At 39.6% G+C, this 16,087-nt stretch overlaps 1 protein-coding gene across 6 annotated transcripts in view; it reads right to left on the bottom strand.

The window, feature by feature from the left end:
* Positions 1-16,087, bottom strand: part of ARHGAP6 (Rho GTPase activating protein 6) — a 322,836-nt gene that overhangs the window by 59,018 nt on the left and 247,731 nt on the right. For 5 of the 6 annotated variants that reach the window (XM_032679819.1, XM_032679817.1, XM_032679814.1 and 2 more), the window contains exon 2: positions 2,094-2,253. In XM_032679819.1, coding sequence (XP_032535710.1) covers positions 2,094-2,253 — 160 coding nt within the window. Of the gene's footprint in view, positions 1-2,093; positions 2,254-13,534; positions 13,554-16,087 lie in introns of those variants that run through there. The other variant, XM_032679818.1, reaches the window with a different exon arrangement.

Genomic DNA, 16,087 nt, shown 5'->3' with positions numbered 1-16,087 from the left:
CAAAGTTTCTGAACATGGCTCAATGCCCAGATGGACACGGGTGACAAGTGCTGTCCCTCAGGGCACCATATTGGGACCAACACTGCCTGACATCTTCATCAGTGACACAGACAGTGATACCAAGTGCACCCTCCGAAAATTTGCAGCTGACACACCTGAGGGATGCGTTGCCATCAGGAGGGACCTGGACAAGCTCGAGAAGTGTGCCCATGGAAACCCAATGAGGTCCTGCACCTGGATCTGGACAGCCACCAGCATCCATACAGGTTGGAGCTGAATGAATTCGAAGTAGCCCTACCAAGAAGAGAAGGACTTGGGGATGCTGGTGGATGAGAGGTTGGACATGAGCTGACAGTGTGTGCTCCCAGCCCAGAAAGCCAACCACATCCTAGGCTGCATCAAAAGTAGTGTGGCCAGCAGGTTGAGGGACATGGTTCTGTCCCTCTACTCTGCTCTGGTGAGACGCCACCTGGAGTGCTGCATCCAGCCCTGGGGTCCCCAGCACAAGAAAGGCATGGACCTGTTAGAGCAGGTCCAGAGGAGGATCATAAAAATGATCAGTGAGCTGGAGCACTTCTACAGAGACAGACTGACAGAGTTGGGGTTGTTCAGCTCAGAGAGAGAAGACTCTGCAGCCTTTTAGTAATGAAAGGGGGGCTTATAAGAAAGATGGAGGCAGACTTTTTAGTAGGGTCTGTTGCAACAGGACAACGGATAATATTTTTAACCCAAAAGAGGGTAGATTTAGACTAGGTATTTAGACCAGGTATGTGTGTATATATATATATATATCTATCTATCTATGTATACAGGGGAGTTAGACTAGATGACCTTTACGGTACCTTCCAAATGAAGCTAATCTATTATTCTATGAATATGTATACTCTATTGTCTTCGATGGTATTACCTCCATTTGTGTATCTTCATCTCCCACTGGAACTGCCTGTGGCAGTTCAGACTGTCAGAAGTTATTGCAGTGCCCTTAGTGATCCAGTTCCTCCTATGAATATCCTGTAAAATTGTTGTCCTATCGATCAAATGTTTTTTGAGGCACCAGGGGAGCTGGTGGGACTTGAAGAAGTTGATTAAATCCATCTCACTACAAACTGATGCCTTGCTGTAATTGGTAAGTTGGACTTTGTTGGTTTTGGCAGGACTTTTCTGCAGATGCTGAAGAGCTGATGAATACACAAGCCTGTCTCTGTCACATTTTTTCTTTCCCACATCATTATTTTCATGGACTGGATGACTTTTTTCCTGCTTAACTTTGACTCATTAGAAAATTGGTCTTGTGGCACACAGCACCTCTGCTCATAGCCAAAGGTGAGAATTCAGTGATCCCTGAATCCCAACTGCAAAGAAACAACAAGAAAGCCAGATTTGCAGATGACTGCACAACAGTTGTCTATGCTATGCTTGATCTCTAACCTACAGGAAACAACAGAAACTTTCTCATTAGTTTTAGTGAGGTTTAGATCTCTTCCACAGTAAACTAAACACACATCCTGCATCAGGATTCTAATAGCTGAGCTTCTCCTTTTCAGTTAACCTCCTGCTTCCTAAGAGTTCAATGTTTTATGCTGAAGATTAACTTGTTCTTTAGGAAATAAACACCACTGTCTTTAGGAAAACTTGGGTAGGATTCATCTTATTTGATGTAAATATCTTCACTCTCCATCTGAACTAGTGATACTTGGCTTCCTTCATAGACAATGCAATACAGAGTGAAAATGCCACTTCTAGGCTATGATCTACCTGATGTACATAGAGCTTTACTTTTGGATGTCAGGAAATGTGAGAAAAGCCTTTCTGCCTCAACTGAGTATCAAGACATCCTAGGATGAATAGGTCTGATTTAGATTATCTACCCTGTAGACATCTGTCCTTGATCAGATGAGCCAATCCCCAGGTGGCCCGAATTGGACACAGCAGACAAACAACTTTACTCATCACTTTTACACAGTGACTATGTTTAAGTAAAACTGAAATAGAAGACAATATCTGAGGAATAAAAAAAAAAATCTAATGTTTATGCCGTGATATGAAATCAGTGGCTTAGCAATCTGAATAGAGACAGTTTATCAAGCCCTTACCTTTGGGGATAGTAATCTGACAGCCCAGGTCACAGTCCTGCTGCAACTGATAAAAAGCCACTTCCTGCAGCCGAGCACGCTCCAGCTCCGAGAGGCTTTGAACGGGAACTGACTTCAGCCGAACACTGCGCCCTGACATGCTGTTCCAAGTGAAATCACCCTACAGGAAATCAAATGGAAAAATATGAAGCATCATATGGTATGCACAGTTTAATAAACAGAACCATCTCTTTTACTGCTAGAAAAAAACAACACAGGTTCTTCGTACTAAAATGCAATTTTCTTGGACACTTCTAACCTTTCAAATATCTTTGTTTTCCCTAGAGTAGCATTCCTTAAAAGGGGTACAGACACGCGAAACAAGAAGTCAATTCTCTCTGAAACCATTTAATCAAGTATTGTTGCAAAAACATTATGATTCCAGTGAAAAAAAGTACAAAGTAGGGGAAAATAAAAAGCAAAAAACAGCCCAAACAACCTTTATCTGCTTTTCCCAGTTTGCTTTCTTTGTACAGTACTTGATCACTTGATCATCACTTCATTCCTTTTCTTGCACTGTCAGTCAGAGATGCAGATCTCCACACCTCCATGGACAACACAGATCTTATCTCCCTCAACTTGCTAATCCAATTCCACCAGACTGTTCAGAGAGTACCCTGGCAGAGCCTCTTTTCTGACACATCCCATCCCCTCCTTATGAGGATACTGTGTTTGGAATACAATTGACTAAAGGACATGTTTTTGAAGAGCTGTAATAACAACGTATGTGTTCACATTTAAAGAGGAAAACAGCGTTAAGATATGCTACATCTCTGCAAGGTACCAATTATTCTCAGAAAGCAAACAAAAAGCTTTAGCTGTTCTATCTCCCACCTGCGAAAAAATATACAAGAAACTATTCTCTGAGTATTTAGCTTGGGTCAGAGAAGTAATCATTACTCAAAGAGAAGAGCAAGCACAAAGACAAGCTTAAAGGGTGACAATTAACTTCAAGCAAGACTTTCAGAATTCATCAAAGCACCATCAAAGAGCACACATTAGCACTACAGGGAAAGAAAGAAAAATTTGTTTTTCATTCTATCCATGTTAAAAAATAAGCATTAGTCTTGTCAGTAGGTATAACCTGATGCACCTGCAGATAATGAAAAGCTCTGATGTACATCTGCTGGGCTGTAACAACAAACTCACCAACCTGCCTTTCATCACAGCATGGCAGATTTACAATGAACAAACTTCACTCTCATTTTCAGCTTGCATTTGAACATCTGTACATTCATTTTTTTCACTGTACACTTATAATTCATCTGTTCTGCACATACACCTGCAAAGGATGTCCATTGACTTTAAAAGATATTGGCTGAAACTCCTTAATATGAAAATCAGTGAATTTTGACTTTACTTAACAGTTATGCATTCTGTTGCATGTAAACATCTTCATTAACAGTCTACATATTTTGCCTATATATGTGCATGTTATTTATATGCATTCATACAACCTGTATATACATTTTTGTATACAAACATATATATGCACACTTATGACTGCCTGTGTGTATGCTCATATAGGTACAAGACAAAAATTATTCACAAATGTGCAGCATCATCTAGCAATATAGATTTAGAATCATTTAGCAATATAGAATTACACAATAAACATTTCTTATGATTCATGAAGAATGTTTGAGTTCATCTAGGAAGATTTTTTGCCACAGTAGTTTTTTTTTAAATCATCGTGCAACCATAATAGATATAGATGTTACCTCAACATGAACAGCTGCACCTCTGCATACTCAGTGGATGTACTATGCTCAATGTCTTTATGATATTTATATACACATGGGCCACATATGCAAACTTCTGTGTTAGCCCAGTATTTATTTGACTACTGGAATTTGTTCCTTCATTTTTTGCCTCTTCACCTCTTCTTGCTCTTCTAGAGCCTTACTGTTGACTAACCAAATTTAGTAATCTCAAACTAAAGGTTTGCACGGTGTCACAAGCCCAGCTGATCAGCTTAACTCAAGCAAAACCAAAGCAGCAAGTCACACAAACCCTATTTGCAAAATTGCAAGTAAACATTTACATTTTTTAAAAAGCTGTTGTCATTTATAGATAAAAGTCATCAAGAACAGAATCCACAACCAAATAATGTATACTATGAAACTAATTCCTTTCCAACCCTGATAATGCAAAAGAAACTTTACAAGTACAGAAAATGCAGTACAATCCTCTGAACACATAATATATAAAATATTCTACAGTCAAAAGAGTACATAGAGACAAATATACATCTTTATGGTGGAGTTTAAGGCTATTTTATCTGAGTTATTTCTCTGACATGAACATTTTCATAAACAAAAATATCACTGATGTCTACCAAAAAAAATTTCAAACTGAAACACTTAAAAGAGGAATGGGAAATAAAAATGATGCTCCTTAGAAGAAGTTGAGCTAATAGAATACTTATACTATTTAGAACATGTCCTGTTTCCTGTAGACCACAAAAACCAAAGGCTGCATGGGACCTTTAGGAATTACCACAAATTAAACAAATGGTCCTTAACTGAATTTTGCACAGACACATAAATTATTCCTCTTTTTCAGACGGATTTGCCTTTGGCAATTTTTAACTCTAGAGGTAACTCCACATCCTCTGAGTTAGCTCTGTAACTGCAAGCAGTGAGCTGTATCACTGCAATGTCCAGTTCTAACATTAGCTCTGCTAAAACAGCTGACCTTGGAGAGATGAGGCTTGCAAGCTGTTGTACAGCTCTGCACTAAGATTCTGCTTTGAGGACTCCAGTAACCCCTGCATAGAGCTGTGCTGGTTTTTTATGAGCAGAGCACCCAACTCAGCACTACCAGGCTAATTTCACCTTCATATGAGAATAACCCATCCTTCTGCCTAGGGAAGTGAGGGGGAGGAGTCACAATTCCTGAAGGTATTTAAAAGAGACGCAGAGGTGGCACTTAGGGATATGGTTTAGTGGTAGACTTGGCAGTGTAGGGTTAATGTTTGGACTCAATGTTCTTTTCCAACATAAATGATTCTATGATTTTTTTAAAATTATTTTTATTCCTTTTTTGGTAGGAGTTCAAGGGCTTAAAACAAACAGAAAGGTGAAAGCACCAAACAAGACTGAGGGTTGTTCCTTTCAACCAGGTTTTTATTCTGGCAGTTTGCCAGCATGCTCCTGGTGCTCACAGTTTAGCTGAAAACTGTGGGATGCAACTTCTGCACCTTACAATGGCATGACAGATTGCTGAGCAACGATAAAGAATGTGGAATCACTGTGCAGTTGCAGTGCACTGAAGAAGACATTCCTCTTCAACACTTGATGGGTTTGATAACAGCTCTGCTAGGTCACATTAACACAGGCTTTTATTATGCTAATGGAACACATGACTAATAAATTAAAACATTTTTGGAGAATCATATGGTAGGTAGGGCCAGTGAAATCTCCTAATCTTTAAAGAAGCTAGAGGCTCAAGAAACATTTCCTCAAAAAAGTCTGTTTCATTTTGCAAATATAAATCAATGTGTTCTATGAGTCAAAACACAGTATTTCATAATTTAAGCTATTAAAATACTCCTATGCTTTATATAACACAAAGTAAATTAAAGGCCTCATCTTCCTCCCAAAGCAGTGCTGAGTTTTACAAACAGACTGTAAATTACTGCAAAATCAAACAAGCTTGGGAGGGAAAAGTCAAGCTCCATTGAAGAATGGGTGCCGGTGTAATTACATCTGCCTGAAGCTATTCTCCACGCTGTGGGGCAACCAAAGGAGGATAAGGGCAGCACAGACATGAAGAATATTTTCTCTCTCCATATGAGAGGCAACACTTCACCAGCCTATTTCAACATCAACCTGATATAGCTCCTTGTGGAAGCTTAAAAGGAGCAGATCATCTTCAAGCAACAAGTCAGAGTGACTTATTTTTTTTGAAGTTCATGCCCAGAACATGTGTTCAGACACAGGTACACAGCTTATTATTTAGATTGTAGGACTGTAGATCTAAATATGACCTGCAAATGACTTCTTCATAACCAAGAAGATAAAAAAGATAACACACAGAAAGAAGAGTGCAAACAGAAATACTGCTCTGGGATAAAGTGATCAGCCTGATAGGACACGAACTGCTAACTGCAAAGCTGTTTTCATAAATGAATTTTATGAAACCTTAATCCAGACTAAAAGCCTTCTCTGGTTTCTTACACCAATCAGTCACGTATTTTTCCTCTCAAGCCTCCAGCTTCAGCTGCATTTTCTCTCTGGCACTCCCACTAACATCTAACATCTTTCCTCCACTCAACCGAGCAGTTCACGTACCAGGTAACTAACTAAAATACCAGAGCAGATGACTCAGCAAAGGAGATGACTGAAAAACTGCATCTTTTGCCTCTGAAGAATCTGTCCATTTTCCCCATACTTCTTGTCCACAGTCATAAGCATATTTTTAATAGGATGCAGACTGCAGTTTTACTAATATATCTTCAGGCATTTTTTTTAATAGGTTGGATGTTTGGTGGCTCCAAAATAAACATTAAGTGGTACATCCTGACTTAAGTAACACTGTGTGCTTAAATTACTCTTAAGCATGTCTAAGCTATTCTTGTGTACCTGACCTCTTTCTCCTGAGACTCCAACACACAGTCTTTCAGATGTCTTTTAATAAAGTCTTGCTCTCCTGTCCTTTGTACAATACAGAAAGCAGCTGACAACTACTGCACAGAATGCTGAATGTGAAACTATGGGCAATGACCAACCTCTGCTGATTTCTGTGGAGTTTTAAGGCTTTGGGAGTATTGTGGATGGTGCATAGGGTGGGAAATAAGAACCCACACACATCATAGTCTTAGAAAACACAAATTTTAATGCAAGATGGAGAAAACAATTTTTATCTTACTGACTTATTGTTACTGTTAATGACTTTGGTCTTTACTCATTAGTTGTCTACTTTTCATTAGTCTTTTGCTCAAATCCATTTGAAGATCAAAACCAATTATGCTTACTTGTTCTTCTCCTATTCTAGCAACTCTTAGCTACGTGCTTGTATTTAGATGGGTGTCCACTGTAAAAGAATTCAGTGGTTTTGCACACTAAAAGATTAAATTGCAAATAACATGGCAAATATAGCATTAGAGTGTCTTAATTCTGTTTGCTTAATTACTTTTTTAAGCTTCATGAAACAACATATAATTGCCACTTTACAACCTTTTGCTTACCCTGGTCATTTATTTCAACTCTCTCTAAAATTATTTCCAGACTCCTCAGGCATAAACTCTCACAGTTTGGCTGTTGGTACAAGTAATCCCTCTCTTCTTCATTTCCCTGGTGTTGCTGTTAGGAAGAACCAAAACCAGTTCTGAAGTGAAAGTCAAGTCACTTCAGTACAGCTAAGTACTCTGTCCTATTGAATCAACATACAGAACACTGTTCCTGGACAGGATGAGAATTAAGGAGAAGGGAGAAATAAACTAAATAAAGTTGCCTTTTTAGCATTACACACAGGTTAAGGACTGCATGTAAACATCTTTGCTATTGCCACCCTAGATAACCACCTGTAGATTAATGAATAGTTAAGAAGAAACAGGATGGTACAAGTGTGCTACAGCCTGCCATCCCATTTCCAGCTGCTCTTCCATAGTCAGTTCAGGGCATTACAGGCAGTGCACTGGTTTCTAGCTGGCATTACAAACTACTGCAACCTAGGATGCTCTGAGATCACACACTTGTCCCCAAGGATCTACTAGTAGCACAAAGCACCTAAACACCATACAAAGAAGCACAAGACTTGCTGCATGACACCAAAGCATTCAGAGGAAGATATCTGAACATGTATGCACCAAGTATGGATGCACAATTAATCTTCATTAAGAAAGACTGACTTCAGTAAGGTTGTTATCTAGGGTGACATCCTGTTCCCCTTGACGTCAGTGGCAAAATTATTAATATAATGTCTCCACTAGGAAAAGAATGCACAGTCCAGATGATCCTGTGTTACAGTTTGAAACCTTGCACTAAAGTGGCCTTATCTCATGCTATATTGCACTTAGGTGTAGTTTTGTCAGAAAGATCACACTTTACAAAAGAAAGATTTTGTTTAGGTTTAGATATCAAAACTATTTAATGGCAGTTTAGTGTTGCCAAAGACAGACACTTCCTTACTCCTAGCTAACATCCTCTCTCATTCCCAAGGCTGGAAATCCATGTACCCAGGATCAATACTGCAAGGCAATCACTGTGGGAACACTGGAAAGCTGGTATTCCACTCAGGGAAGACAGAATTCACATCGACAACAGAAATACTTCACTTAGCAAGATGGCATGAACCCGTGCCCAGGTAAAGATACATATTTCAGAATATTACAGTGGTGATTTCCATTTATCAGAGGGGGAAAAAATAGTCCTTCTAACTTTAGTCTAAGGATAAACAGAGAGCAGAACAATGAGCATGCTTTCACAGCAGTATTAAAATTGTTAAAATAAAGAGAAAAATATTTCCGGAGCAACCTCTCCAAGTTTTCCAAATGCCTCGGGATACTATTTCATGTTTAGAGTATTTAAAAAGCATTCTCTTAAAAAGACTGATGCATAATGGAGATGTATTTAATTTTTTTCTGACATTATTAAACATTAATTATGTTGAAGGTATTACCTAGCAAAATATTCATCCCTAGCATACCCACTCTGTACTGAACTTTTTCAATAGGTCCAGAAAACCAACCTCCAGAAGTTAGGAAACTCCACTGAAATGCATCAAAATACATGATCAGATTTTCAGGATTTCTTACTTCAGCAGATATCAGTATTTCTTAAGGGATTTATCAAGGAGCACCAAAATTAGAGTCAGAAGGTGCAAGTGCTTTTCTAGAAGTGCCAAAATGAAGACAGAACACCTTAAAAAGCCTAGATCCAACTTTAAAATTACAGTTGAAATTTTGTCAGTGTTCACATAAAGATATTTTTGTGAGTAAAAGAGAACGAAGCCATACTGCAATACTCTAAATTTTGCTGCAGGTTGAGGGTACAAGCAGTGCTGCCACAACCCCGAATGCATGCAGTAACAAGCTGAACTGCAGTAATTAAACCATCTGAGGGCACACTAATGGGCTACAGAGGTTTCATCAATCTCAAGACAAAAGATTGGGGTAGCCTGGGTTCATTAAGAGGAGAATTCTTATCCCTTTTATCAGTTCATATAGTGTACATTTTGAGAGGCTGGTGCTATGTTTTTCTCAAGTGTTAAAACAGATTCCTGCTTCATCAGGAGTAACAGGAACTCTGAAAGCTAATGGTAGCTGACAGAAAATCCAACACTACAGCTACAGGATTATCGAATGTGCTTCCAATAGTCCTCAGTTTTAAGGTGCTTGTGAAGCTGAACAAGGAACCACAGCTCACAATATACAGAAGACTGGCATGTCCTCTCTGAGTTTTCCTGTGCCCCAAGTCATGGAAAAGGTGGACTCCATCCTGAGGACAACTTTTACACAATATGCAGGTTTTACAGTACCCATGAATGACATCTATTCAAGCTACGCTCTTACTAAATGTAAAGACTTCCAATTAGATTTTGAATATGAAATAGTGCTCTTTCTCCTAAGCCTAATGAGATTAATGTTAAGCAAATAAAACAGTAAGGCTGAAACTATATGTAAAATGTATTTAAACAATTTGGATGAAACAAATCTAATCACATATCCTATTTGGATATATGGTCCTGAAGTAGTACAAAATGTCCTTACATTTTGAAAACAATGTAGAAACAATAAAGATCTCTGCTAGCACAGCACAAAAGTTAACCATTTCTGCACCCAATAAGTGTCAATGTGACCAGAGCCAATGGTTTGAACCGTTAGGAGCGGCATCTATTTATATTATATTCCTTATAAAAGAAAAAGTGAAACATTTTAGAGAGAAGTAAATTACCTACTATTTGAAAGAGAGAAGGCATGTATGAGGACACACTGTCATTTCCAAGCATGCAAAAACCATATCAGCTTGAGTATTTTATACAAGGCTAGAAATACATATTTGAGTACTTTAGTTTACTTCTTGGATTTTGAGCTTCTAAGACTCATGTAGATTGTATGGTCTGACTAGCATACTGTCAGAATCTCATAATGAAGTTAAAGTCAAATAATTCTGTTACTCCAAGAACTAGGATTTGACTAATAGTGAAGTCTTTAATTCAATATAAACCCCTATTTCTATTGTTTCAAGTGGTTCATGCCAGTATTTTTTTTATATACCTGTACAACTCACAGAAAGGAAAATGAGATCTGTTGCACATATGGAAACAACCATCCAACTACCTACATACCAGCTCTGGTTGGAAAACAATCTAGGGGGTTTTTTCACTTCTTTTGCGGGGGAGAGTGAGGGTGGGTGTGATCTAGTTGATAGGAACAAAATGTAAGACATCTCTAAATATTTACATTTGGAAGTAGAGTGAGAGCTCTCAGTTACTCAGCTAAGACAGAGGACTTGGGAAGAAGTCTGTACTACATGGCTTAGAGCAAAAGCTTGAACAAAGCTTTCACACAATCACAGAATCATTTGGGTTGGAAGAGATCTCCAAGATCAAGTCCAACCTTTGACCAAACACCACCATGTAAACTAGATCACAGCCCTAAGTGTCACTGCAATCAATTCTTGCATAACTCCAGGGATGGTGACTCCACCACCTCCCTGGGCAGTCTGTTCCAATGCTTAACCCTTTCAGTGAAAATATTCCTCCTGATGTCCAACCTGAACCTCCCCAGCTGCAACTTGAGGCTATGTCCTCTTATCCTATCACTGGTTGCCTGGTAGAAAAGGTAGAAAAGGCTGACCCCCACCTAGCTACAATCTCCTTTAAGGTAGTTGTAGAGAGTGATAAGGTCACTCCTGAGCCTCTTCTTCTCCAGAATAAACAACCTCAGCTCCCTCATCTGCTCCTCATCATAGGACTTGTGCTCCAGGTCCTTCAGCAGCTTCATTGCCCTTCTCTGGACTTGGTCCAGCACATCAATGTCTTTCTTGCAGTGAGGAGCACAGAACTGAATACAGTACTCCAGCTATGTCCTCACCAGTGCCAAGTATAGAAGGAAGCTTCCCTCGTCCTGCTGGCCACACTATATTTTATACAAGCCAGGATTCCACTGGCCTTCTTGGCCACCTGACCACACTTCTGGCACATGTTCAGTCACTGTCAACTAGCACCCCCAGGCCCTTTTCCGCTGGGTCTCTTTCCAGCCACTCTTCCCCATGTCTAGAGTGATACATGGGGTTGTTGTGACCAAAGTGCAGGACCTGGCACTTGGTCTTGTCGAACCTCATGCTGTTGGCCTTGGCCCATTGATCCAGCTTTATCCCATCCCAGGCAAATGCCCTAATCAGGAGGCTACCGACTGCTCTAACATCTACTCTGACTACTATACTGAACTTTCCTAAAGATTATCATCCCCCTTCCAGAGCAACCTGCAGACTCATTACATGAATGGCTACTCTCAGAGCTGACTTGAACACCTCCAACAGTGACTACCCACTCACTCTGTACTGTGACTATGTGCACTCTCTCTCATACACATTCTCTCTTTCATAAATTAGTTGAAATAAAGGCTGAAAAAAAAGGTTGAAGAAGCCATTTTCTTATTTAAGGAAGTTTTCTTTGAGTCACGACTTTATATCACCAGTCAGCAGTGCTGCAGTGTCAGTGACACAAGAATTCAACAGATGCCTCTAGGAGGCAGGGACAGGCACATTTCAAACATGCTGAAAGTATGCAATTAGCTTTTAGAGAATAGGATTTTTCATTTCTTTTGCTACATAATCACTCTACACTTCCACTTTGGTTTTATCGCTCTCGCACCATGTTCACAGGTGCAAACACTACCCTGTCCTACACACTTATGTCATGTAGCCTGGGACAAGTCTGTACCACTGAGTCAGTTGCAGTGCTCTGTCAATCTACTCCAGTTTATTGGAATGGTATGTCTTGCTTTGTTTTGATGGGGTTTTTATAAGATCTGGGATATCAAATTCCACCCATACCAGCAGCTGTTTGGATGACTGTTTCTTTCCAGAAGACCCTGCAAAGACAATCCTCCATGGAAAAGATAAGAAAATAAACAAATTCTAATAATAAGGAAAAATACTGCGAGCACAAAGAGGTGCCTTTGCACTCACTAGCATCACGAATACTTTTCATCCATGCAATTACTTCTCTTCTCTCTATGCACTGAAACAGCATGTGCTCCCTTCTTGCAAAGCACAGTACAGGACAATACCTCACCTTATTGTGAAGCACTATTTTATCATTTCTTATAAAAAAAATTACTGTTTGTACACACAGATCTGCTGATTTGCCATTAAGTTATACCAAATACCAAACAAGAGTCTGAATATTTTTCAAGAAATCACCTCAGCTACACTGAAAATATACAAACAGCTCTGAATGTATATATAGCTATAGGTCAGACTGATGGATCAGTGTACATACCTGGAAAGAGTTCTAAAGAGTAGCTTGAAGCTCATCATTGTCTGTTAACATGGAGGCTTGTTAAAAATGTGACTTCCAAAGTAAGAAATGTAAAATGGATCCACACACAAATAAAAACACTGTGCTGCAACATCAGTTTTCAGGAGAAAGGTGTATTTTCTAAACTGCCACTCCAAACTGAAGGACCCCAAGTTCAAACTGTGTGCCTGCCAGACAGTCCACCATTTCTTTTTTTTTAAGCAGCACATTTACTTTGGATGGAAAGGGGGGAAAATAGCCATAAAGTTCCCACTGTTATGAAAAACAGAAACAATTGCTAGAGTTACAAGCTCCTCACAGACAAAGCCAGAAGATGAACAGCTCTTGGTCTCTACTTTCTTGTACGCAGTTAACTTGAATTTAAAAATGCAACAATAAAAGTCATGGCCATAAAACCTGATGCTTACAGAAATTTTTCTGCCAAATTTGCCAAACCGAACCTATGCAACTGCAGCAGTCAGTTTTCAAAAATCCTTTATCCTCAGCATATTTTGCTCACAACTGCCTGGGCTACTTGCCCTTTATGCAAAGAGCATACAAAAAAGGATAAACATGTCACCACAGACTTCAAAGGAAAGCACCTGACGAAGCCACTCAAATACAAATCGGTCTAATTACACAGTTTGGTTCGAAAATGTTAATGCCACTTCTCATTCCACAGTTTCATTCCTCTCAGTCCAGCTATGAAAACAGGTAAGGTCATGAAACTGGTCTGAAAACAAACAGTATATGAGGGCTCTCAGTTTGTTGATGAATTTCCAGAGCACGGTAAGTAGTTGGTAATGCCAGCTTTTTTTCCCCACTGAATCAAAGCTGTTCACTTTTCTTCAAATTCAGCTAAAGTCCAAAAAACTTAAACCCAGTGGCACCCGTGAGCCCCACATTCAGCCCATGTTCTCTATTACACTTACCTCTATCCTATGACATATAAGATGTTTGATTTCTTTACCCATTAACTGAGCTCTCTTGTGTCTTCAGTGTCCTTTAGTATTTGACCAAACTGGACTTGAATTAAGGACCCAGATCCAGATACACCGTTTCGTAAAATAGGAATAAGTTAAGAATGTCATTGACCTGAAGCTGCATACTAAACAGCTGAGAGTGAGCCCAGCTGGAGCAGCTGCGACTCCCAGGACACCTTTTGCTGCCAGACGTCATGAATCTTAAAGAGGAAAAATTATCATTTCCTTTCTCCGCTTTGAAGTGAGCTCAGAGCCAGGCCTAAGGAAAAGCCCAGGCACACAGATAGGTTGTAACTGGGTTCCCTGCTTCTGACTCCAGAGATGTCCTGAGGCAGTGCAAGTGGCAGTGAGGAAGGGGCAAAAATCCCCAAAAATCCTTCAGTCTGGGGCTGTGCAAGCTCAGAACCAACTACCCAACTCTCCCTCTACCAGAACTAGCCTAAAGAGTGCTGGATGCAACTGCCATGGCACTTTGGAGGACAGCGAGGAGCACTCAGCAGCTTCTGCCTGAACTTCTCACGCAGTTTAGAGCTTTTTAAAACACCTTTGAAAACTTACTCAAGCAGGCAGGCCAGCTAAATTTATAACATGATTTCGACAATAGCAACTTAGAAACTGAGCAATTTACACAGTTTGCTAGGGAAAAAAAAGTCCTTGATAAAGGCTCTGCTTCATAAATGATGTCTGTCATGTTCACAGTCCCCATACAGAATTGCTGTCATCTATAATGCGTGGGCAGGGAGCGTAGGAAATCTGTGAGAAACAAACAGTGAATCACCAATTATTTTGATGGCAGCTCTGCCCTACGTGGCATTTCACCAAGTCATTCTTCAGTGACAAGTTTGTTTGTCAGCTGGCACGACTTAGTGCTTCATCAGATTGCTCACAGAACAGGAGAAAAACCATGGGCTAGAATTCATGCCAATGGCAAGGGAGATTATGTAGTGTAATTTTTTTTTAATTTTTTTTCTTTTCAAATATCTATGCAGACACTTCATCCACCTCTAAATCAGCAGACTGAAGAGCCTTCCACCTGCCAGGGTATAAGAGTCCCTGCTCACGGCTCTGAAACACATGCAGCCCTTCCTGACTTGACATCTTGGCCATCAGCCTGGTTCCTGGTAGCACCAAACTCAGACTTCCAATGTCAGATGCTCTGGAGCCCAGGGAAACTGATGCAGAGGCCTCAGCATTTTCAGTGCCTCTTAAATCAGACACCAAATCCTCAAATCATGCAGCTCCTCACCCTCCATTTCCAGTCTTTTTCCATATCACTGCACAGGGCTGAGAGGTGCTAAGGCCAGCCATCATGTTGCACACTAGGCATCAAACCATACAAGGTTTATAAGGCAAAAAACCTGTCTTATCTGCAAAGATAGCTGAATAACCTCAGAAGTACTGTCACTGCTTGTCAAGATGCTGCAGACAAAGATCAGTGTCCTGCTAGTCATCTTGTACTTATGCTGTACATATGCAATCTTTCTTTAAAAATAAGTTTCTTCAGTCCATATATCCCTCGTACCAATATTCTTTGAGTTTCCTCTAATGAGAAAAACTCTGCTATTTATATAACTGGAAATGAGGCTGTGCTTGGAAATGGCAGTTCCTTCATCACATAAAGGGTTCATGAAGGAACTGCCATTTCCAAGCTCTGCACAGCAGCTGCCCTGCAAGTAAAGTATCTAAAAGTCACCAAATTTTCTTGGTGGCCCCACAGAAAGCTAAAATAGAATGGCTGTGAAGTATCCAGCTAGACTGTCCTCCTTTCACTTATGAGCTCCAGAAAAGATTTTTTCCTTTACCTGAGATAAAAAAAAAGGTAGAATGACATTGGAACTATGGGCTCCAATGCAGGTTGACAGAGCTTCTGTCTCAGAAATTGAATTCTGCTTTGAACCAGGGTTCTTCAGGTTGTTCAGTAACTAATAGTGTTCTCTGAAAAAACCAAACCAACAAACAAAAAAAAAAAAAAAAGGAAAAAAACAAACCAAACTAAACAAAAAACCAACCAAACCAAACCAAACAAAAAACCCCCAAAGCAAAACAAACAAAAAACCCAACCCAAAACAAAACAAAAAACCCCCAACAACCAAAAAAAACCGACCACCAAAAAAACCAGGGATGTTTTGGGCACACTGTTTACACTGTCTAGTCGAAATTATCTGTACATAATTTCTATTACATACCAGCACATCTAGGGATTTATTTTTTCCCCATTTCAAACCATTTTTTTCAGTAATGCACAGCTTTATATTTAAAAATATGCTACCAGGATGAAAAGTTCTAACACAAAGTGTTCATGGCTTATGGAGAGGTTATACAAAATGTACCTTATAAGCAACAAAAAGGAAAAAAATGAACTTCAGTTGTCTACTTTGGATTAATTTCTTCCCAGAGCACTCAAAAATATTAATCTTCAAACTTTGAACTGAGCTAGGTCTAAAGTCTCATTAAGAAATTGGTTAAGCCCATCTGACACCGTAACTTTCTATTCACAGCTAA

This window comes from Chiroxiphia lanceolata, chromosome 2 (assembly GCF_009829145.1).
Source record: "Chiroxiphia lanceolata isolate bChiLan1 chromosome 2, bChiLan1.pri, whole genome shotgun sequence".
In the NCBI taxonomy this organism is placed as follows: domain Eukaryota; kingdom Metazoa; phylum Chordata; class Aves; order Passeriformes; family Pipridae; genus Chiroxiphia; species Chiroxiphia lanceolata.
The sequence above is the reverse complement of the archived record's forward strand: the minus strand, read 5'-3'. Positions and strand labels throughout refer to the sequence as shown.